The following is a 24,710-nucleotide window of genomic DNA, read 5'->3' on the forward strand; positions in this document are numbered from 1 at the left end:
CATCATCTGTGACCACTGGCCACAGGGCTGATGGGAGTTGTAGTTCAGCAGCACCCAGAAAGCTGTTTCCCATGCCCGAATTGGATCACCAGAATTTTGAGAGTACTTTCTTGTATATCGTATAAAGTATTTTATATTATTGCACATAATCCCCCCTCAGCTTGTCCTTGCAGCGTTCTTCTCAGATTCTCCCAAGAGTTTGAAATTCACTGGTAGAGCACAGGTGTTGCATGCTAAAAGTTCTCTGGTTCAAGCTCACATCTACTCCATGGCTTTTCAAAACTCTTCCCTTTTTTGGTTCTTCATTGGTTGCATCTGAGGTGCTCTACCCCACCTCTACGCATTTCTGCCCCCATTTCCAGATTTTGCTTGGTACTTCCTTAGCCAAAGCCAATGGCATTCCAATCCCACTTCCAGCCGTGGATTGTCACTGTGGGGTTTTTTGTTTTTTGCCCAGCTTGTTTCAAACTATTCACCCACCAAGACACAGTTGGAAATTCTCAGCCTTCAATGCAATACATGCCAATTTCACAGCTATTAGCCTTTTGTACTGCTGCCAGCTCCCCTTGTGTGTAGCAAGTATAAACAGTAAATCCAACCAGAAGTCGCTAATTCGCTAGACTATGTGGAATCTCATATTTATTAATGAACTTCTCTCCACTGGCAACAAGAATTCAGCCAGTACGCATGGGACTGAGAACCAAATGACATACGCTAACACAATGCTTTCCATCATTCAATTTTTAATTCATTTGTAATATTTGTAACAAATATTTTTACAAAGGGGGGAGACTGCACAGCACAAGACAGAATTCCAGCCCCGATAATGTGGCAGGTTGGTAGGAAGAGATCATTCTGGAGCTTGAGAGTTTGATGGAAGATTCAGGGTTGTGCAGGGAAGATTGGAGCTGCTTCTCTTTACAGGCCGAGCTTGGTCCTCCTCCAGTGTCTCCTTTTGGAGTTGTACCTAGAACAAAAGGGACATGATTAGTAAGCAAGGCACAGCTCTGTCTCTCCAGCAGACCAAAACCCCGGGCTGCATTAAGCAAATGAACTGGCCTCCCCCTTGCAAATTGTATATGGCACTTTTCAAAGGGACCCACAGCTGTTAGCAGAAGAAAGTGTGACTTTCCCAGAGCCATTTGTGCTCCCCTGCTCCCTCTCACATGAGCACATACCCAAAACCCTATGCACTAAGTACTGCTGCATTTCCTGTTCTAACAAAATTATAATTTTTAACCAAAATAGTTTTACATTATGGGGAAAAATAAGTTTAAATTCTATTTTTTTAAATTTTTTTTATAAATATTTATTAAAGTTTTTAAATATAAATGCACAAATAATAAACAGTCTTACTTCTATCACAGACATAGTTTCATCACTTCTTTGGGCTCCCTCACGTCTCCCGCTCCCATTTACATCGTTAAAAGTTTTTTCCAAACAAATTATCAACTTGTTTACAATCTCATGTCCACTCATTCAAATATAATCTAGCACTTCTTCCAAAAAATTTTATATTTTCTTTAGTCTCACTTATCATCAAATTTCAAATCTAATTTAGTGGTGGCCAGTTTTTTATAATCTAGCATCCTTCTTAGCATTCAACCAAATTACAATGTTTTTGTAGATACTTCTTAAATTTCTCCCAGTCTTCCTCCATCTTCTCTTCTCCCAGGTCACGGATTCTGCCAGTCATCTCGGCCAGTTGCATATAGTCCATCAGTTGCATCTGCCACTCTTCCAGTGTGAAATAAGTTTAAATTCTAAACTTAGAATTTAAATATTTTAAAAATACTACCTGTGTGATTACCTACCCTTTCCATCCTAATTAAGCTAACAATTCCCCTTCCTGTAGAAGAGGCTCTTAAATACCAGCCTACTTAATTGAATGGGTGTGGGTGAATTTTAACTAAAGCTTTTGACTTATCTATTAGAAATCTGAACCAATGTCAACTGGTGTGAACTTAAATTTGGGATACATTGTGGGGGCAGCTCTTTGTCCCCAGTAATAAATAAAAATGAGTCTAAAACACCAGCTTTTGCGGTCTGGCAAACCACAAAGAAACTACATGTGTGTTTGGATGATGGCACACGTGTGTAGCAGGCTTTGGGAAAAGGTACGGCAAGAAGGCAAAAAATATGCACACATATGTATCACTGACTACTACCTTTGTCCATGCAGCAGTGGCACCAAACTATGGACAGAGCTGTACTGATGGAGTTATCAATCAGTAGTTCTAGCCACTGAAAGTCTTCCTGGCTTGTTTTTGTGGGGACAGCATTCCTTATCAGTGCACAACATAAATTCTGATTTTAATTCCTTTTGAGAGGGCTGGAAAGATGGGACTTCTGGATTATCTTTCACTGATAGAATCTGGCCTAATAAAAACACAGTCCGTTATTCACAATCATAGAGGCATTTCCCCTAGAAAAGCTTCCATTGGTCATTTTCACTGGAAGTGTTCATGTTGTTCGGAGCTTTCCTTGCACACCTGTCACTGCTAAAAAGGGAGTCTGATTTCACCAGAACAGATGAGATCGATTCCTAAGTAACAGAATTGCTCTCAGCAGGGACATGGCAGTGCTCCCACAGAATGAAGCACTGTAATTGCAGCCTGCTTTGGGAACATACTTTATCTGGAAAACTCACCTCTGAACAGCTGATATTGGAGACAAAGCTCAATGATTCCAACACCACAGCCAAATTATAGCTAGTGGGTAGGTATGGAAAACCCATCATGTTCAAAGGAGGCGTAAAAAGAAACAGCAGGAAGAGAAAGTGTTGTAGCAAGAAAACACACACAAAAAACCTGAGTAAGATGGACCCTTTTAACGCTGAGGTTCTATAGAATAGAGACCATCAATATAACAGGCCTGCAAGTCACACAAGGGGTTGGTTCTGGGAGTCCATGTACAAAGGCAAAATCATGTGAAGTCAGGAAACCCCCAGAACCCCAACCCCCCTGCATCTGTCTGCAACGGGCCTTTCCCTCTGCCTTGCTTACTGGCCTCTGGGAAGGTTGCACAGTATCTTGGATGGCCCCTTCTGACCCCTCCCCCAGCCAGGCTCTCCATGTATTTGTGGCAGAACCACTGCAGTAAAAGGTTCATGTGGAGGTTAGAAAACGAACAAAAGATGTAAGCTGGAAGTTCAACCAACCAACAGAAAGTCCTGTTGCCAATAAGAGGAAAGCACTAAAGAGAGTTCACTGTGGCATTTTCTGTTCAATCAGCCAAGAAAGAAACTCATGGCTGCTTTCCTTATGGGCAAAGGATAGCATCCAGCACTTTCAGAAAGATCGTGCCCATGGTAAAGAATCAGCATAGAAGTTTGTAGGGAACAGGGTTCTGCATTGAGTACACTTACACCAGGAAGTGCAAGCATGATGCAGTATTCCCAAGCAGATGAATGATAAACCACCAGGAGTGGGCATTTCCCATGCACAAGTAGTCCAAGGGAGCTAAATACTCCAGCAAGACCCCAGTTTCCATGCCTTGAAGGCAATCCCCATACCTGATTTTATTGCCAGTTTTCATGCGGATCCATTGCGGGATGGGCCGGTTCTGCTTCTGCTTCTTAGCGAGAAACCGCTTGATCTTGAAAGTTTTGTGGGAAGACTGGCAGGTTGGAAAGAAAAGATAAGGAGTTTGAAATACTATATCTCACCTTTTCCTACTGGGGGCTTGACGCCAATGCTTAGAGGCAGTAGAAGATGCCAATAATCAACATCTGGAGGGCCATAGGTTCCCTATTGGGCTCCACTTTATTAGACCAGGGAGGGATTCCCTTTCTGCACTACGTATTTACAGCTCTGCTATGCCGAATGAAGGGGTCGGGTCTTCCCCAAAAAAGAATCTCGGGAGATGGAGTTTGTTAAAGTTGCTGAGAGTTGTTTAAGCCACGTTAGGAATTAAAGCTCTCCGAGGGGAACAGGGGTCTCAAGCAAGGCTCAGGCATCCTAAGCAAACTACAGCCCCCAGGATCCTTCTGGGGAAGCTGCGACCGTTTGAGCTTGCATGATGCTGCCGCCAATTCTAATAGTGCAGTTGGGGCGAAGGGGAGTCAACTCAGCCCAAAAGTTTACACGGCCAGCCCCTCAATCTCTCGGGGTGCAACCTACCTCTCGGGATTGTTGTGAAGATAAAAATATTGTGGGATACTGGGCCTGCCGTCCTTTCCCTCCCATCTATTTTGTACTGGGCTCCCCCCACCTCCTTGCAATGAACGAACCAGGATATCAGGGAACCCTTCCCGCCCCCAAATAGCCACTAGGCCTCCGGGGTTTGGACGAGGATGGGCGTCTCACACTAATTCTACGCGGAGTGCCATGGGGATGGTTAGCAAAGCTGCCCCAGCGGAGGATGGCAACGGATTAACTTACCATACTGAAGCACCACCAACCGCTCACCACAATGGCTACAAACGAAAAGAGGAAGAGGAAGCGGCGCAGAGGCTGATGGGGGAAAGAGGCGGTGTCAAGAAACGGTGCTAGATGGCCTCCCGGGTACATACGCGGAAGTGCCGTCAAAAGACGGCAGCGCCCTCTGGCGGCTCCAGGAGGCCGTTGCCGGCTTCCGAGCGAACACGTGCGTGTTTATTAAAAAGTGTGTTTTGAGCTTTGCAACCCTTAAAGCAGTGGTTTTCATCCAGTGTGCCGTGGCACCTTGGGGTGGGGTGCTTTGAAGGATGGTCATGGGTGACGCAAGCAACACTGGCCTCTGTCCCTCTTTCCTCCCCTCCCTCCTCTGATGCCCTTTTGCATCTCTGCCCCCCCCAGCTTGCACAGCTGTTTGTTCCAGCAGCCCTGGCTACAAGCTCCCCAGGTGAACGGTGCCTCCGGGATGGCCAGGGGGTGCTGGTTGCCAGGAGATGAGTGTGATAGGAATTTTGAGGTTTTAGATATATGGTAAAGTTCGTAAGTTTACCAACCAAGCACGTGCATAGATCAGCGCAGGAATAATGATGATGATTATGATGATGATGATGATGATATAATTATTTTTACCCCGCCCATCTGGCTGAGTTTCCCCAGCCACTCTGGGCGGCTCCCAATCAAGTGTTAAAAACTGTACAACATTAAATATTAAAAACTTCCCTAAACAGGGCTGCCTTAAGATACCTTTTAAAGATAGGATAGCTGCTTATTTCCTTCACATCTGAAGGGAGGGTGTTCCACAGGGTGGGCGCCACTACCGAGAAGGCCCTCTGCTTGGTTCCCTGTAACCTCACTTCTCGCAATGAGAGAACCGCCAGAAGGCCCTCGGCGCTGGATCTCAGTGTTCGGGCTGAACGATGGGGGTGGAGATGCTCCTTCAGGTATACAGGACCGAGGCCATTTAGGGCTTTAAAGGTCAACACCAACACTTTGAATTGTGCTCGGAAACGTACTGGGAGACAATGCAGATCTCTCACGACGGGTGCTATGTGGTCCCAGCGGCTCCTCCCAGGCACCGGTCTAGCTGCCGCATTCTGGATTAATTGCAGTTTCCAGGTCACATTCAAAGGTAGCCCCACGTAGAGCGCGTTGCAGTAGTCCAAGCGGGAGATAACTAGAGCATGCACCACATTTGTGAGACAGTCCGTGGGCAGGTAGGGTCTTAGCCTGCGTAGCAGATGGAGCTGGTAGACAGCCGCCCTGAACACATAATTAACCTGCGCCTCCATGGACAGCTGTGAGTCCAAAATGACTCCCAGGCTGCGCACCTGGTCCTTCAGAGACACAGTTACCCCATTCAGGACCAGGGAATCCCCCACACCTGCCCCCTGTCCCCCCAAAACAGTACTTCTGTCTTGTCAGGATTCAACCTCAATCTGTTAGCCTCCATCTATCCTCCAACTGCCTCCAGGCACTCACACAGGCCCTTCACTGCCTTCACTGGTTCTTAAAGGAGAGGTAGAGCTGGGTGTCATCTGAATACTGATGAACACCCAGCCCAAACCCCCTGATGATCTCTCCCAGCAGCTTCATATAGATATTAAAAAGCATGGGGGAGTGGATGGAACCTTGAGGCATCCCACAAGTGAGAGCCCAGGGGTCTGAACACTCATCCCCCAATACCACTTTTTGGGCACAACCCAGGAGCCAGGAGCGGAAACACCGTATAACAGTGCCCCCAGCTCCCAGCCCCTCCCAACTCCCAGCTCCTTCCCCCCAACCCTCCCCCACCAACACAGCACAGGAGGAAGGAGCGGAACTATTGTATAACAGTGCCCCCAGCTCCTGGCCCCTCTAGACAGTCCAGAAGGATGTTATGGTCGATGGTATCAAAAGCCACTGAGAGATCCAGCAGAACTAGAAAACAGCTCTCACCTTTGTCCCTAGCCCTCCGGGGATCATCAACCAGCGCGACCAAGGCAGTTTCAGTCCCATGGTAAGGCCTGAATCCCGATTGGAAGGGATCCAAATGGTCCACATCCTCCAAGCGTGCTTGGAGTTGTTCGGCAACCGCCCGCTCAATCACCTTGCCCAAGAATGGTAGATTTGAGACTGGGCGATAGTTGGCCATATTGGCCGGGTCTAAGGATTTTTTTTTAAGAAGCGGTTTAATGACCTCCTCTTTCAGTGGGTCTGGGAAGGCTCCCTTCACAGAGGGAAGCGTTCACCACCCTGCAGAGCCCATCGCCCAGCCCTTCCTTGCTCGCTTTTATCAGCCAGGATGGGCAAGGATCAAGGAGACAGGTGGTCGGTTTCACTTGTCCAAGCAGCCTGTCTACATCCTCGGAGGTAACAGATTGAAATTGATCCCATGTAACAAGACTAGACAGAACTCTAGCACTCTCCCACCCTGGCCCTGCTCCCACGGTGGAGTCTACCTCCTTCTGAATCTGAGCAACTTTATCTGCAAAAAACTTTGCAAAAGCATTGCAGGAGATCTTGGGGTCCCTACCAGGCCCCGGCGGTGCAGGTGGTTCCGATTGATTGCAAACCATCTGAAAAAGTCTCCAGCTGCTGTTTTCTGCAGATGCAATGGAGGCGGTGAAGAAGGCCCTCTTTGCCATTGTAGCAGGAACCCCCCACCCCAATCATTCAGTTTGTACAAACTTCACACACACTCACACACTACATACGCCACACTTCTGTTATAAATTCATAGAAAAATCAACCATACATTGGATTTGCACTGTTCCATTTTTATTTTACTCCATATGACAAGGACTATCAAAGGGGGGTGGCTTGGTTCTGGTCAGCCATAATCCCTTAAACATGAGAGCATTTCCCAGTTGGCATGGCAACTCTGTTAGCCGGCTTGATGGGCTCAGACAGAAGACTATCAAGGACACAACTGACTGCATACCTGAGTGGATTCAGCATGGACTATAACAAAGGAACAGTGATTGGATTCCCCCCTCAGGGGGCAGGAAACTGTGACCACCTTTTGTCTTCTGAAAATGACTCATGGGGAGGGGGAGAAGGGAACCAGCCAGGTGACAGGACACTCAAGTTACCACCACAACTCCTCCCTCAACCCCTCCTTTCTGTAATGTATGCATGATGTTTCTGGGGGTGGGCTTGACCTACAGGATGGGAATTTCAAAAGTTTTTATAAGGCCTTGCACACCATTTTTCTGTGTCTTTTCCTCTCTCCTGCAAGTGAGGGGAACACCCTGTTGCAACAGTTCAATAAAGGCCAAGCCTACAGGCTGCTGATTTGCTCCAATTTACTCTGGTTGGTGTCTTTACTTTTTGTCCAAGGGAGCCCTCGGATTTTTCCGGTAACACCATCGCCATTGCCACTTGGTAGGCTCTATGTTGAGCTCTAGCCCGTGTCCAGTCTGATTCAGAATGAGTTTTCTGCCACCGGCGCTCTAGCCATCTCAACGATTGTTTCATTGCCCCCAGCTCCGGGGAAACCAGGGGGCTGTCCGGGCTCCATGCAATCGGAGAGGGCGCTTCGGAGCCAGACAGTCAATAGCCCTGGTTAACTCCGCATTCCAGCGGGCTACCAGGGAATCAGCTGAAAGGCCATCAACATGGGATAAAACATCCCCTACCACTCTCTGGAAGCCAATTGGATCCATTAAGTAGTGGGAGCGGACCATCCAAATTGGTCCCACCTCCCTGTAGAGGGGAAGGGTTGCGGAGAAATCCAGTTGCACCAGGAAGTGATCTGACCATGGCACTTCTTTTGTTTCGCTTTTAGTTAGTGTCAGATCACCAACATCCGTAGAGGTAAACACCAAGTCTAAGGCATGTCCACAGCTATGAGTTGGGCCAAACTTATTCAGGGACAGCCCCACGGAGGCCATGCTATCCACGAAGTCCCGAGCGGCCCCTTGTAAGGTCGTGTCGGCATGGATGTTAAAATCCCCCAGGACAACCAAACTAGGTGTCTCCAGGAGAACATCCGCCACGACCTGAAGCAGCTCGGGCAGGCAATCCTTGGTGCAGCGGGGAGGTCAGTACACCAATAGGATTCCTGTACTGCCCCTATTGCCCAACTTCCAGAACATGCACTCAGAGAACTGGGTCTTCCCAGTAGGACACCTGATGCAAGCTAGTGACTTCCTAAAAATCACTGCAACACCCCCTCCCCGCCCACATGACCTGGGTTGCTGTGCGTAAGAGAAACCTGGTGTGCAAGCATCAGCAAGGACAGGCCCATCTGCTTTATCCAACCAGGTCTCAGTCACACATGCCAGGTCAAGTCCTCCATCCACAATCAAGTTGTGGATGGCAGTGGCAGAAGTGACAGGTGGCAGTGAAGACCGACCTGAAACCATTTTGATTCTCAAACTGACCAAATGTTTTCCCTGCAAGGAGGGTGGAGGGTCAGGGAGCTTTCCCATTGTCTCAGGAATTGAGTAATCAGCATTTTAATGGGTGACAGACTATCAGGAAAGGCAATCAGATAACCTGGCAAACAGGAAAAACAACATTCAAATTTCTATTTTAGACCACCTTTTCTGTGATGTAGGTATGATATATCTGGGGGGTGGTCTTAGGTTACACCCCTTCTGTGATGTATGATGTTTCTGGGGGTGGTCTTGATCTACAGGGTGGCAATTTCCAAAGTCTATATAAGGCCTTGCACTCCATTGCTTGGGGTTCCTCCTCCCTCTTGTGTGGGGTGAGTGAGGACCCCGTTGCAACAGATCAATAAAGATCAGGCTTACTAGCTGCTTCTCAATATTCTTTGGTTGGCCTCTGTTATTTTCTCCTACCAATATGGAACCTACATAAGGACTCTATATGGGCTCTTAGATACCCCATAGGGGAAAAGGGCAATTTTTTGTTTACAACATGAGTAAGCAAGCAAGTGGATAAGAGAGCCCAGCCAGCTAGTCCACCAACCTTTGCTGTTGGAAATGGACAGACAAGTGGGAGACCAGGCAGGCAGGCACTGTGCTGGCCTTTCTTGTGCTTGCTGTGTGCAAAGACTGCCTGGGAGCTGAGTGCCTGGTGCTGAACGGGAGCCTTTCCGCTATGTGAGCCTGGCAGCACTTGCTGCTGCCACCCAACATAAGGTGCTGACCTCACGCTTATCTTTGGCCAGTCTCTGCTGGGCCACTAAGGCTGGGGGCATTTTCCTCCCAGCCCCCTGTGGGGCAGTGTGAGGAGGCACCTCTCACAAGGCAAGGCAGCTACGTTTGCTTCAGGTTGTACGTTTTCAGGTTGCGTCCCACGTCGACCTGGAAGTACTAGAAAGGGTTACTTCCAGGTTTTGCCGCTTGCGCATGTGTAGACGCACAAAATGACATCACGCGCATGCGCAGAAGAGGCAAATCGTGACCAAAACAGACGTGGGTTGCATTCTGCTCATGTTGCTAACGGGCCTCTGGAATGGATTCTATTCGCAACCAGAGGTACCACTGTATATAATTGTTTAAAAGCAGAGGATGACTCCTACTATAGATTTGGGCTTGCAGAAGCTAAAGCAGATAAAAGCCGGTCTGTTAATTGAATCCTCAAAAGGAGAGGTGAGCAGCCACTGGATAAAATGCAGCTGCTGCTTACTGCAGCCCAGCAAACTCAGGCATTTGAAAACAAAGCTTTTAAAGTGCTAAAATGTTGTTGTTTGGTTGTTTAGTCATGTCCAACTCTTTGTGACCCCATGGACCAGAGCACGCCAGGCACTTCTGTCTTCCACTACCTCCCGCAGTTTGGTCAAACTCATGCTGGTAGCTTCGAGAACACTATCCAACCATCTCGTCCTCTGTCGTCCCCTTCTCCTTGTGTCCTCCATCTTTCCCAACATCAGGGTCTTTTCCAGGGAGTCTTCCCTTCTCAAGAGGTGGCCAAAGTATTGGAGCCTCAGCTTCACGATCTGTCCTTCCAGTGAGCACTCAGGGCTGATTTCCTTAAGAATGGATAGGTTTGATCTTCTTGCAGTCCATGGGACTCTCAAGAGTCTCCTCCAGCACCATAATCCAAAAGCATCAATTCTTTGGCGATCAGCCTTCTTGATGGTCCAGCTCTCACTTCCATACATCACTACTGGGAAAACCATAGCTTTTACTATACGGACCTTTGTTGGCAAGGTGATGTCTCTACTTTTTAAGATGCTGTCTAGGTTTGTCATTGCTTTTCTCCCAAGGAGCAGGCGTCTTTTAATTTCGTGGCTGCTGTCACCATCTGCAGTGATCATGGAGCCCAAGAAAGTAAAATCTCTCACTGCCTCCATTTCTTCCCCTTCTATTTGCCAGGAGGTGATGGGACCAGTGGCCATGATAATTTTTTTTTATGTTGAGCTTCAAACCATATTTTGCGCTCTCCTCTTTCACCCTCAATAAAAGGTTCTTTAATTCCTCCTCACTTTCTGCCATCAAGGTTGTGTCATCTGCATATCTGAGGTTGTTGATATTTCTTCCGGGAATCTTAATTCCGGCTAGGGATTCATCCAGCCCAGCCTTTCGCATGATGAATTCTGTATATAAGTTAAATAAGCAGGGAGACAATATACAGCCTTGTCGTACTCCTTTCCCAATTTTGAACCAATCAGTTGTTCCATATCCAGTTCTAACTGTAGATTCTTGTCCCACATAGAGATTTCTCAGGAGACAAATGAGGTGATCAGGCACTCCCATTTCTATAAGAACTTGCCATAGTTTGCTGTGGTCGACACAGTCAAAGGCTTTTGCATAGTCAATGAAGCAGAAGTAGATGTCATTCTGGAACTCTCTAGCTTTCTCCATAATCCAGTGCATGTTTGCAATTTGGTCTCTGGTCCCTCCGCCTCTTCTAAATCCAGCTTGCACTTCTGGGAGTTCTCGGTCCACATACTGCTTGAGCCTTCCTTGTAGAATTTTAAGCATAACCTTGCTAGCGTGTGAAATGAGTGCAATTGTGCGGTAGTTGGAGCATTCTTTGGCACTGCCCTTCTTTGGGATTGGGATGTAGACTGATCTTCTCCAATCCTCTGGCCACTGCTGAGTTTTCCAAACTTGCTGGCATATTGAGTGTAGCACCTTAACAGCATCATCTTTTAAAATTTTAAGTAGTTCAGCTGGAATACCATCACTTTCACTGGCCTTGTTATTTGCAGTGCTTTCTAAGGCCTATTTGACTTCACTCTCCAGGATGTCTGGCTCAAGGTCAGCAACCACACTACCTGGGGTGTATGAGCCATCCATGTCTTTCTGGTAAAATTCCTCTGTGTATTCTTGCCACCTCTTATTGATGTCTTCTAAAATACTAACTAACAAAAAAAATACTAAGTGCTAAAATACTAAGTAACAAAAAAAATACTAAGTGTTAAAATACTAACTAACAAAAACCAAGATAAACTGTGGAGCTGCCTCTAACAGGGTCGTCCATGTTTGATGCGTTGGTACTTTCACACTTACAAATAGGTCTAAAATGCTAATTGCTCTACTTTTTGCAGTATTGCAAATGTAATAAACTCTAACTTTCGAGACGTCAAAAAACATGGGTCTTCACAAAGTCATGGCGTATAAACAACTGATAAGAGGAAATACCATTGAGCAAGTTAAGTGATTTAAATACCTGGGCATTTATATCCATTATAAGGCTGGCTGGGTAACCTGCAGAGAATTTGCTATTAATGCTGCAAAAAGTAGTGTGTCAGTGATCACTCATTTCCATTATTCCAAAGGGAACCAGTATGTTCCAGCAGCCCTGAGGGTATTCAACGCCCTCAACTACTGTTCAACACAACAACTGCATGGCATCCCAGTTTGAATAAACGCCTTCAACAACCAGGCTACCGAAAGTCTTCAATCAGTTTTCCTCTGAAATCCCCCCCCCCCCCACTATTCTTTGTCTAGAAATAAACCAAAGACTTTTAGAAATTAAAGCATGGCTGCTATGATACCCAGGTCTACCTCTCTTTCAAATCAGAACCAGTAAAGGCGGTGAAGGTCCTGTGTGTGCCTGGGGGCAGTTGGAGGATGGATGGCGGCTAATGGATTGAGGTTGAATCCTGACAAGACAGAAGTACTGTTTTGGGGGGTCAGGGGGCGGGCTGGTGTGGAGGACTCCCTGGTCCTGAATGGGGTAACTGTGCCCCTGAAGGACCAGGTGCGCAGCCTGGGAGTCATTTTGGACTCACAGCTGTCCATGGAGGTGCAAGTTAATTCTGTGTCCAGGGCAGCTGTCTACCAGCTCCATCTGGTACGCAGGCTGAGACCGTACCTGCCTGCAGACTGTCTGGCCAGAGTGGTGCATGCTTTAGTTATCTCCTGCTTGGACTACTGCAATGCGCTCTACGTGGGACTACCTTTGAAGGTGACTCGGAAACGACAACTAATCCAGAATGCGGCAGCTAGACTGGTGACTGGGGGCGGCCGCCAAGACCACATAACACCGGTCTTGAAAGACCTACATTGGCTCCTAGTACATTTCCGAGCACAATTCAAAGTGTTGGTGTTGACATTTAAAGCCCTAAATGGCCTCGGCCCAGTATACCTGAAGGAGCATCTCCACCCCCATCGTTCTGCCTGGACGCTGAGGTCCAGCGCCAAGGGCCTTCTAGCGGTTCCCTCATTGTGAGAAGCAAAGCTACAAGGAACCAGGCAGAGGGCCTTCTTGGTAGTGGCGCCCGCCCTGTGGAACGCCCTTCCCTCAGATGTCAAAGATATAAACAACTACCTGACATTCAGAAGACATCTTAAGGCAGCCCTCTTCAGGGAAGTTTTTAATGTGTGATCTTAGTGTACTTTTGGTCTCTGTGGAAGCCACCCAGAGTGGCTGGGGAAACCCAGCCAGATGGGCGGGGTACAAATAATGATGATGATGATGCTAGCATTTAAGTTTTGTTTGTAGCTGCATTACAGATCTGAACCTAATAGTCTTCTTGTGGCCATGTTAGCTGAATAACAATCGTCAGGATGGTTAAGGAGGATTGAGAACAAAATTAAACAGATAGGAATCCCTTTAGACTCCTAATGTACTGCTTATTGGAAAACCCTGCATTCGAGATAATTAAATGCAGATTGTTAAGACAAGGAATTTCAAGAATTTGGTAGCCAAATCAGGAATAGCATCTGTGCAAGTCTGGAGATGTGCAATGTGAATAGCCAATGGCAACTTATCTCCACCACCCAACCAGCCCATACCATTCACAGAAACATTGTGCCCGAATCAGTTGTGCATGTTCTTTTGCATTGCCTCTTGTGTTTAGACAAATCGATCCAAGTTCATTAATCAGTTGGCTGTTAGCAGGAGTGGCAGTCAGATGAGTGTAAGGTAGCCTCCCTAATGTTTACCCAGGGTGGGGATTAGATGGAGATAGGCAGGTTCCTGCAACATGCAATGAGGATTTGTGAATATTATACAACAGTGTTTTTAATGTTCGGTGCAGATTTTGCTGAGTGATGTGATGTGATTGTACTGTTAGGTGCAGATTTTGCTGAGTGATGTGATTGTACTGAACCTTTCAGAATTTTGTCTATATGCCAATAAAGCTTTGAGTTTGAATTAAAATTGGCAAGTAACCAGTCAAGTTCAAGTTGTAGGTAGTATCTTCATATGTATTGTAAATCACTTTGAGATGCCTCATAGGAAGCCATTCTTCATAAATGAAAACCAACTGACATGCAGCCTTTTAAAAATTATAGTTGCAGTCAGCTGGGTGGATGGGCAGATGATTAATAGGATCATAAATGGTAGGATCAAGGGGGAATTTAACCCTCTACACCCTGCTGCAGCAACCAGGTGGAAGATCTCTTTTCATTTTTATATTAAAAAAATATATATTGAAAGATTATTGAAGCCCACCCTCATATGATCTTGAACACGATAAAACTTCAAAGACACAAAGATGCTAAATAATTACATAAAAAATAGTAACAAGCAATTTTAAATGCTACTTCATAGAGTTTTATTAAGTATCAAATAGGGTACTGCCACAAAGAGATACAACTCTTAGCAAAACTTTCCTGGGTTGCCAGATGCTCTACAGCTTCGGTAAAAACAGTGCACAATTAAGACGGATCATTTTTTCCTATGAGATACCAGGAAACAAAATAAGATCGAATGCAGGGACTATGCAGCTACCTTCAATATACATCTATATCTGGACTTTAGAAGACATGTGTAAAAAACAACAACACGTTTCCTATGGCGAAGTTCATTTTCCTTCAAGCTATACAAATGTTAAGTGAAAGAACAAAGAAAAATATTAGCATCCACGCCTTGTTCTGAAAATTCATTTTGCAGTCGGTTACAAGCAGCACACCAGACAAAAAGATGTCTTCAGTACCAAGATTATGTTGGACCTTCCCACCCTACCTCCAGTTAATGAAACAGGTCAGAAGACCACACTCCATACAGCACAGTGGTAAAAGACATTTAACACTTGAAGAAACATGAGGCTCCAACATGGCTGTATGTTAAGTGCAAATACTGGTTCGTGGCTTTTATCTGAAAGACGGCACTCATTCTGGGCAACCACTCGTCCTATTTTAGGGTGACAAGGCCTTTCCACTCTTCAGAGATGGAAGCTTTCTCCCCCTTGTGGTTTTGCTGCCACTACCTGCCACAACTGAAAATGTATTGAGGACGCCCAAGCCCGAGTCCCAAATCTGCAACGAGGACCTGAAACCAGATACATCCAAAAGTACTATTCCCCCTTTTCCCCCTCCTCTTTTCTACAAGGCACTTTTGGACTACAAAGTTAATGCTCTTTGGCTGCTAGGTCGGTGAGGAAGCACAACACTTGTCACTCTTCTTTTGTGTTACTGGTATCGCACTCCTGCTTCTTATCCACTCCTTGATCGGGTGATTTTGCAGAGCTTTCATCATAGCCTGACAAACGACTCCGATTCCGAGCTCCTGGTTGGTAGAGCTGCATGGCTGGGCGATCCTTAAATTAAGAATACATAAAGCTGTGATGCATAATAGTGAAAGAGTACCAAGACCTGGAACAGAGATATAGGTCCAATCCCCTTGCTGCCACCCTACCCCTCCGCCTTAAAGTTCCAGGGCTTTTGGTTAAGGGGAATATAGGGGATAGCTCCACAGGTGCTACTCCTGAACTTCTTACAAAAAAGAGCAGAAGATAAATGTCACTTACTAGATAAGCAAGCCAATCATTTCTACAATCCTGTAATTGCAATCCTATGCATTCCCAGTAGGAAATAAGTTGTACTACAAATAAACCTTATTTTGTAATGTCCTTAGATGGAGTCATGTTTTTTTAACATTCTGTATCTATAATAAAGAGCTGCACACACCCACAGCCTAACAAAGAACAATGATTTTATTACAGAACCAATCAGCACCTTGTTTCTAATGCGATCCCTCTTAGCCATATCTTCTTTTTTGTCCTCTTTGGTTGCTTTCTCAGATTTCTCTGCATTGCCCATGTACTCTGCCAATTCAGCTCTCTTCCCTTTCTCTCGCAATGAGTCTCTTTCCCTTTTCACATCTTCCTCCTTTCTTCTAAAGACCTTCTCTTTCTCGAAGCGCTCTTTCTGCCTCCTCCTCTCTTCTTCTTGGCGTCGGAGTTTGTCTCTTTCTCTCTGCATTCTCTCATACTCTCTGTCTCGGTCATATTCTCTCTCTCTTTCTCTATAGTCTTTTCCACAGTCATCTTCCAATCTGTATGAAAAGAGACTTGGGAGATTCAATCCAGAGAGAAGACAGTAAAATGAAGGCCTATGACCACTATATTGCCATGCAGACACTAAAACGACGCCCTGAAAAGAGAGCATCCTGGCAACTTTATGCAAGATCAGCTACTGTACATTCCTTGAAAACCACAGCCAAAGATAACACAAGGCTATTTACTAAATCAGAAATTCTCAAGGCTGTTTCTCACGCTTCGTGCGGCAGCAAACCCAGCTTTGCAGCTGAATTTAAATTCAACAGCAGTCAATCCTAGTTCTCTGGCATTTGCAACACTTCACTTTTCAGTTTACACTTTGAGAAGCGTACTTAAAAATAATTAAATTCTAATATGCGAAGAGACCCTAACTGAGCTGCGTAACTGACCATCTGCTCTTCAGCCATTTGGAACTGCGAGAAAGACTGGAAAGACCAAAAAGTGGTCCATCCACAGTTCTAATCTGGAACACTAGTCAATTATAGAATTTAAAAGCAGATCTGGTACAAGGCAGTCTAATTAATAATCATATTCTGAGAAATAAGGATATGTACTGAAATGAAAGCACTAACTTTTTGGACTTCTCCTCCTTAGCCTCCCCATCGGAGCGTCTGGCTGGCATACCGCCGGTGGCACTTGCTGCCTTTTCCTCCCTCAGACTCTCTTTCTCCGGTTTCTTGGCCTTTTCTTTCTTTTCAAAGTCTCTTTCATCTTTTTCTGGCTTCTTAAGTAGCTAGGAAGAGAACAAATTTAGTTTTCCTTACTAAGTTAATTCTGCTGCTAACTGTGCTAGGATGCTGGTCTGCACTGAAAGGCAAGGGGGTACCTGGTGCATAATACAAGAGTAAATATATTAGCATTACGTAACTAGCTATTTCCATGATTCACTGTTTCTTATCAGTTACCAGAACTTTGCTTTTTAAAAAATAAATCCCAATGCAATCCAATACTTCTGAGCACACATCCCACTGAGACCAGTGGTGTTTACTCTCAGGCTTAATGGTATAGGATTATGGCCTTATTCTACGTTCTGCTTTTTATTCTCAAGAGATTTCTACGGCTAGCTTCTAGTGCAATAAATAATAACTTGTCACCACTGTTTGTTTATACAGTGCCTACAGTACTATTCCATAATACTTTAATCCAAGTCTGTATAACTTAGTACCAAGCATGCATAGGATTGCAACCTCAAATGCAATGCAAAAAGCATGCAAAAAAGAGCACACTTTATACAAAGCCAAATGCAAAATTGCTCTCATATTTCACGAGTGTGCGTACGAAAGCAACATATGGCCAATGCATCCTACAGGAATGAAGGCATACCTTAATCTTTGGTTCATCCTTTGATTTGTCCCTTTCTTTTTCTGGGCATCGCTCCACTTTCTTTGTTTTTTCGGCTTCTTTCCTTTTCCTTCTTTCTTCCTCTTTCCATTTTCTTCTTTCTTCTTCTCGTTGTCTTTTCCTCTCCAGTTCTCTCCTCCTCCTCTCCTCTCGCTTTTCTTCTCTAAGCCGCTGTAAAAGGGGGAAAAAAGATGCAGTGAGACTATAGCCAAGTCTTTATGTTGGGACAGGAGAGCTTTTGCATCTAACCAACTAAGCTATCCAATTAGCTATCCAATTGGCTAATGGCATATAGCACTAGGAACAGTTCTGTATATGGATTAAGAAGTTATAAGCTCACAAATAGAATTGAGATTTATTTGAGCACTGTAATAACAATCATTACCTTTACCCGACAACATAACCTATCGCTTTCCTACCTATTAATCATGGATCTAAGGATGTTAAATAATTTTTTTAACAGAGGGTTTTAGATATAGAGCTCCAGGAGCTTCAAGGAGCTGCAAGGGTACTCTGTTCCCCATAGTCACTGGGGTTACTATGAACCTTTGTAAAGATGGAACGCCATACTTGGGTTGGTAAACAATCCTTAAACCTAGGAAGTATTTCTCTCTGGCAAGGTTTAATGTTCTTCCCTTGAATTTATTAGATGGCAATAAAACTGCTACCACATTTGCTAAGCAGGGTCTAGTATGGTTTCAAATTAGATGGGGGACCACGTGTTGAGATTCTTGCAGTGCAGCGGGTTGGCCTGATTAACCCTTGGTGTCCCTTCCAACTCTACAATTCTATATTAAAATGCTGAAGAACAACAAATGCTGCCCCTGTAACAATGCTGAGGTGGAGTCTGTATTGCATATCTTTTTCTATTGCAGTTTTCATCAAGGGGCTAGGAAAGACCCAGTAGATCCTATTACAAAGTCACCCCATCCCCCCTACTTGCCCCTCTGCGTCTCTAAAGATTACTTTGCTTCACAGTTACAATTGTTCCAGTGTAACCAATTGTTAAAGAACAATTGGTAAAGTTTTTGAATATTTTTATTAGACGCCTCATGATTTTCTAATGTGCATATATTATATCTACTATATAATTTGGAAAGTGGTTTGTCTGCCGCTTCCTGTTCTTCATAAGTTTCACCAAACATGGCTTGAGGGTTCTGGAGCTGGCAGTCATCATCAATGCTTGGATGCCGGCTGCCATTTTGATTCAAGATGACAGACCAAATCATGACGTTGGTGTTACCTTGCCCCAATTTTTGGCATGATGGGTCCAAATTTACAAATCTCACTACCCTTTTTTTTTTTTTTAAGAACACAGCATTTTTTGGTTTCTACAAATTCCCATGCCATGCGCTTCCCACTATACACATATATTCATTCTAGAATTTCAATTCTGTGTTTTCCAGCTGTATTAATATTTTCATGAATGTTATCAAGTCTAATTGTCAATTGCTATGTTTTAATGGTCTGCTGACTGCTATTTAACAAAATTAATTTGAGCAATTACCTTTACCCCAAAACATATATTCTGAAATTATGCAAAATTCAGAGATGCTGCATTAGGACACTTGTGGGAATAATGATTTTAAAACATTCATTTCACCCTGGTAGCCTCTTCCAAAGAAAGCTGGAAATGCCGAAGTACACATAACAAGATCAAATAACAGGCTTTTCAGTCTCACTCACTACTGCCATGAGATTAACTGCTATTGGACAGCATTCAAATATTCAAAAATGCCAACATAATTAAGCAGGCTGTTCTGAAATAATTGTTACCTGTTTATTCTTCAAGAAGTTCAACAGAGGAGTTGTTTTTTTTGCTAAAGAATGTAAAAGAAAGTGCTTTTGTATTTATTTCAACACATTTTATTTGTGGAAATAATGCAAGAAGAATATTCATATGAAATTTTTAAGTTACAAAACAAAACTGAAATTATGTATAACCAAAACTCATCAAAATGTAGTACAAATACATATAGTTATGCTGAGACAACAATTCTTGTCTGGTGTTTCCGTATGGGGAGATAAAAATGCTGTCCATCTTCATGTATCTAACTAAATTAAGATCTTCCCTCACTACAGTGGTACCTCAGGTTACAGACACTTCAGGTTACAGACTCCGCTAACCCAGAAATAGTACCTTGGGTAAAGAACTTTGCTTCAGGATGAGAACAGAAATCGCACCGTGGCGGCAGCAAGAGGCCCCATTAGCTAAAGTGGTACCTCAGGTTAAGAACAGTTTCAGGTTAAGAACGGACCTCCGGAACGAATTAAGTTCTTAACCCGAGGTAGTACTGTATTCGTTCTGGAGGTCTGTTCTTAACCTGAAACTGTTCTTAACCTGAAGCACCACTTTAGCTAATGGGGCCTCATGCTACCACTGCGCTGCACGATTTCTGTTCTCATCCTGAAGCAAAGTTCTTAACCCGAGGTAATATTTCAGGGTTAGCGGAGTCTGTAACCTGAAGCGTATGTAACCCAAGGTACCACTGTACTATTTCAAAAATAGTAATTGATTTTTTTAAAGGTAAAACAGTAAAGAATGAAAAAACCACAACCATACTTTAAAGCATACAAAAGTTAAAATACTAAAACAGATTAAAACTACCTCAACTTTCTAATCCTCTAAGTAGCCTTGTCTAAACAACAGTAATTTTAGCAGGTGCTGAAAAGGGAGCAGTGAAAGTGCCTGATTGGTCTCAATAGGCAGGGAGTTCCAAAGATTAGGGGCTGCCTCGCTATGATCTGTAACTATATGCTGTGTAACAATACTTTTTATACCTATTAATTCTTTGTTTCTTGCTTCTATTTCCTCCAGCAATGTCTCAGGGGTGGATGTTAATTTTTCATCATCAGCACTATAGTTTTCCAAAAACTTCTTATATTCTGGATCTGATGAGGAACCAAAGGGTAAGAACTATAAATATATGCACTTAAAAATGATACATAACATGTAAAGCTAATAGAAACAAGACCTCCAGCTGCCATGTTAGATATATGCTCTACTTCTGAATAAAGTATGTTGTTTCTACAGTACTGTTTCTATCTACCTGTAAAATACAACAACCTGTAAAATACAACAACCATGGAAGTGAATGAAACCCTACACTGGAAGTATTTTCATCTAATGACAGCAGCGACTGCTACTACTCACCATCTTCAATGGTTCCAGCTTTGGCATCCTTTTTCTTACTCTTCTTTTTGGCAGCTTTTTGAAACGGTGCAAATTCCACTACGGCAGGATATTCTAGACCTGTTCATATGTAAAAATATTAAAGACAACGACAAAAATGTTAAGAATGAAAAAACCTTTCTTTTGTGTTTGTGTGGGGGGGGCACTATATCTCAAAACCAAGAAACCCCACAATCAAGATAATGTTTTGAGACACGAGATTCACAAAACTCATTTCTTGCCAGACATGAGCTGTCTGTCCAGGCCTCCTGCAACAGCAGCCAATTCGTGAAAATACCTCCATTGCTACCCAAACGAATACTATGGTTTTACATTTCTGCTCACCAGGGAAAACAAGTGAACTGGCCCTGAAACTACAAAATAGTTCTGATACATTTTATGAACTGGCAAATTGGATCGTATTCTTTTAATCATGATATGAAAGCTACTTGTTTGGTCATTCAAAAGCAAACACTGACATAAGAATATTCTATCAGAAACAGTAGAGGGGGGAAATTGGCAGTATGAAGAAGGGTAAGCAATCAAAATAATATAATTATATTATTCTAGAGTGCCATTTCAGCTACTGTTGCTCAAGTAGAGAATCCTAAAGCAGCATTCCATACCACGCAGAACTAATGAACTCTGTTTTGCATGCCAGTACTGTACAATTAAAGTTATTATTACCAGAAATTATGTGTGCATTACAAATCCATAAAAAGGATTTGGGTCTCTCTGGATCCACTACACAAATGTGGCACAAACTGTGCTTCTTCACCACACCCAAAGCCATCTGCTTATGCAAAGCAGCAGCTATCCCTAATTAGCAGATTAAGGCAGATCCTCAGTACAGTAGAAGATAGGATTTAGACAAGGGACAGGGTACTGTGAGCCTCCCCAGATGTTGTTGGACTCTAACACCCATAAACTGAAGCAGAGATGACCAATTATCAGGGGTCTGGGAATTGTTGTCTAACAACATCTGGAACGCCACAGGTTCCCCATTATTGATGCACACTACAATCCTAAGTGTACTAATTCAGAAGCATGTCCAATTGCTGCTCGTGCAATTTACTTTCAAGAAAGTGTGCTTAGGAATAGGCTGTTAAAACAACAGTCCAAGAAAGATTATTTTGAGATGAACTGCACTAAAATCAAAGATACCTACTACCACATTATAATGCACTGAATTGGGCTATAAACTGTCCATTGAAATCTTGACTCAAATAATAAATGCATGGGTTTTCCAGAATTACAGTTTAATTACGGTATAAATGTATGCCAACATGTTTTAAAGCAGATATATGATATACAGAACCAAGTTTTAGGCTTACTTGCCTTTGTGATCAACAAAAACATAACCATCAAAGCGATCCCTGAACAGAACAATGTCTTCTTGGTTTTTAAAGTTGATGTATGCTCTGGAAAACATGTGAGGGTACAAACTGCAGAAGGACAGAAAATGGCAATGTATAAGGAAACGTCGCTGAGTGATGATTGTAAATATACACAACACAGACGGATGTAAAACAGAAAGACATTTATGACATGACATTGTTACATGAAGCACAGCCAAATGTTTATACTTCCTTTTACCTGGAGTCATTAGCAAAGAATTCAAAATAGTCATGTTCAGGCAAAGGTTGGAGATGTTCTTCAAGCTGTTCCTTGGTCAAGCTGGGAGGCAGGCGTCGAATCACTACCTTAAAGAAAAAGTTGCATTGTTTACAAAAACTAGGTGTATTATACAATATTTTTTCTTTTAAAAAAGCAAGGTTCCATCATACAGTGGTACCTTGGTTGTCAAACCACTTAGCTGTCAAACAAATCGGCCCCTGAACGCTGCAAACCTGGAAGTGATTGTTCCTGTTTGTGAATGTTCTTTGGAAGCCAAATGTCCAGCACGGCTTCTGGAAGTGCAGGAAGTTCCTGTGGCCAATTGGAAGCCACGCCTTGGTTTTCGAACTGTTCCAGGAGTTGAACGTTTTCCCGGACCGGATTAAGTTTGACAACCAAGGTATTTCAAAACAAAGGAAAACACCTTAGATATGGTCACAATTCTACCACAGATTTCATAATAAACCAGCTTCTCTGCAGCCTGTGCTCTTCTGGCATGTAAATCTCTGTGTAATGAATTCCATCATGTAAAGTAAAGAAAAAATGCTGACCTGTCCTACAACAGTCTGATGTTTTTCCATTGCTATAGTTTTTTTGATCCACACTTGTATATACACCAACACACACACACACACACACACACAAAGATCCACTAGACTATATGCTTTGTACACAAAAGGTTCCATGTTTAATCCCTGGCATCCCCAGGTAGGTATGGAAAAGGTAATCTTATCCGACATACTGGTGGAGCCAACTTGCCAGTCAGCACAGAGAAGACAGATAGGTCAATAACATTATCAGTACAAGACAGCTTCCTACGTAATCTTTCAACCAGTCTGTTGCATCATGTTCGTTACAACTGAAAGACATTTTTGCACACCAATTATTTACTGAATAGTAATGCATGGCAAGTAATAATGCTCTTTGGTGACCAGAATGTGAGTATTCCCTAATAAGAGAGTTTTATCAAAACAGAGATTAAAAAATGGTGCAATTTGAGACCAGTTTATACAATGAGCAGAACTGAAAAGAAAACCCCTGTTCTCGACCACTTCTGGTATAGGCCAGCTAAACCAGGTGAGAGCAAACCCTAGGTGAGTTTGGGACTTCCCCTGTTTACGAAGACAAGCTCCAGCAGATTTGGCAGGTGAGACCAATAGTGGATCCAATGGTCAAGAAGGCAGTCTCTGCACATTCTGTAGAAGGAAACGAGGGGCAGGTGGGGCTAGGAAGGAGCAGGAAAACCCAGATCCCAAACCTCCTCTGCCTTGTGGGAGATCTTCGGAAGAAGAAAAGGCTAAGACCCTGCACAAATCCGGAGTGGGGTTGTACGCCTCCTTCCGACAAGTTCTGCAGCCAAACGTCTTGCTCTGCTTTCCTTTGGACCGGCGAGTCAGCGGTGAAGCCCAGGACCTCTATTGCACAACACTGCCCAGGCTTGCAGTGACCCAGGCAGGTGCTAAATGCAGCACTTTGACTTCACCCCAGGCGCTCCATCGTCTCTCGGGGTACAGATACCCACACAGACATTTCAGGCTGCAGGTGACAGTGGTGGCCGTCAGCAGAGTTTATGCGATGGTAGGGGAATGGGGAATAACGCACGCACGCGGAATGGGGAATGGGGAATAACGCGCACGCGCACCCGTCTTTTGAAACCTTGCGACTTCAAAGTGTCCCCGCACTTTCTCTCTCTCCCCCACCCCCGACCTGCGGATTAAGGAGAAAAAGCCATCGCGTCAGGAGGAGAGGCGAGGAGCCTAGTTCTCCATGCACTGCTGGGGGGAAACGGCACGGGAATATTTTTGCGCTTGGACTGTCACCCCACGAGCAAGAGGAAGGCTGACGCCACGGGGCTACGATGCGCAGCAAGGCGCTTTCGGCCCCGCCGAGTCCAGCCCAGCCCAAGGGAAAGGCGCCGCACCTGCCGGGGGACTCCGACCCCCACGGGCCCCGCGCGGGGAGCTTCTCTGCTGGGCGCACCTTGCTCAGGATCTCTTTCTTGTCCTTCGGACGCTCCAGCCTGTCCGGTTCGCCTCCCGCCTTGGCGTCCGCTGCCACCGCCGCTGCTCCCACGCCGCCGGTCGGGGTGACGGGAGCCCCTCGCTTCTCCTTCGGCCGCGCGTTCTCCTTGTCTTCCTTCATTGCGAACGCGGAGAGCCGCACCAGGCCTTCGCCCGTCAACGCCCCCGCCCGCGCCGCCGGTGCCTCCCTCCGCCCGCGCCTCGCCAGATCCGGGCGCCCATTGGCCGCCGCTGCTCTCGCAGGAATGGGAGGGGGAGAGCGGGACGCCGCCGCCGGCAGCAGCAGCATAGTAAACAACGGCGCCACAGCGCCCCCTCGGCCGGCGAGAGGAGAGCCCGGCGCTCAGACCCAGTGGAGAGGCGCTTTCCCGCGACTACATCTCCCAGCATGCTCCGAGGTTGCCCATCTTAGTAGGGCTCTTTAATTCGCTTAAGGCTTCGGGACTACATCTCCCAGCATGCATCGCGACAGGGGTCCTCCTCTTAGTGGGGCGTTTCAATTCGTCGGATGCTTCGGGACTCCGTCTCCCAGCATGCACCGCCCCGCGGAGAGA

At 44.9% G+C, this 24,710-nt stretch overlaps 2 protein-coding genes and 1 long non-coding RNA gene across 4 annotated transcripts in view; 1 reads left to right on the forward strand and 2 right to left on the reverse strand.

Moving 5' to 3' along the window:
- The window catches only part of LOC309334092, a 55,155-nt gene extending 37,762 nt beyond the window's left edge, over nt 1–17,393 (forward strand). Inside the window, exon 2 of the long non-coding RNA XR_014152865.1 lies at nt 16,877–17,393. This is a non-coding gene — a long non-coding RNA (uncharacterized lncRNA). The remainder of the gene's footprint in view (nt 1–16,876) is intronic.
- On the reverse strand, nt 727–4,532 carry RPL39 (ribosomal protein L39). The gene is made up of 3 exons (XM_081848496.1): nt 4,383–4,532; nt 3,515–3,618; nt 727–967 (listed from the first exon to the last, which is right to left on the reverse strand). The coding sequence occupies exons 1-3, from the start codon at nt 4,509–4,511 to the stop codon at nt 919–921; spliced, it is 282 nt and encodes a 93-aa protein (XP_081704622.1). The 5' UTR covers nt 4,512–4,532; the 3' UTR covers nt 727–918.
- Nucleotides 15,038–24,460, reverse strand: UPF3B (UPF3B regulator of nonsense mediated mRNA decay). 2 transcript variants are annotated; one of them, XM_081848072.1, is made up of 10 exons: nt 24,116–24,460; nt 22,115–22,221; nt 21,857–21,963; nt 20,501–20,599; nt 20,128–20,238; nt 19,123–19,166; nt 17,329–17,517; nt 16,578–16,729; nt 15,683–16,001; nt 15,038–15,264 (listed from the first exon to the last, which is right to left on the reverse strand). In XM_081848072.1, the coding sequence occupies exons 1-10, from the start codon at nt 24,443–24,445 to the stop codon at nt 15,121–15,123; spliced, it is 1,602 nt and encodes a 533-aa protein (XP_081704198.1). In that variant the 5' UTR covers nt 24,446–24,460; the 3' UTR covers nt 15,038–15,120. The 2 variants fall into 2 exon arrangements, with proteins under 2 accessions (XP_081704198.1, XP_081704197.1); XM_081848071.1 differs by having other exon boundaries at nt 16,578–16,738.
- Nucleotides 24,461–24,710: the final 250 nt, after the last annotated feature.

Source organism: Podarcis erhardii (assembly GCF_964252035.2).
Source record: "Podarcis erhardii genome assembly, chromosome: Z".
In the NCBI taxonomy this organism is placed as follows: domain Eukaryota; kingdom Metazoa; phylum Chordata; class Lepidosauria; order Squamata; family Lacertidae; genus Podarcis; species Podarcis erhardii.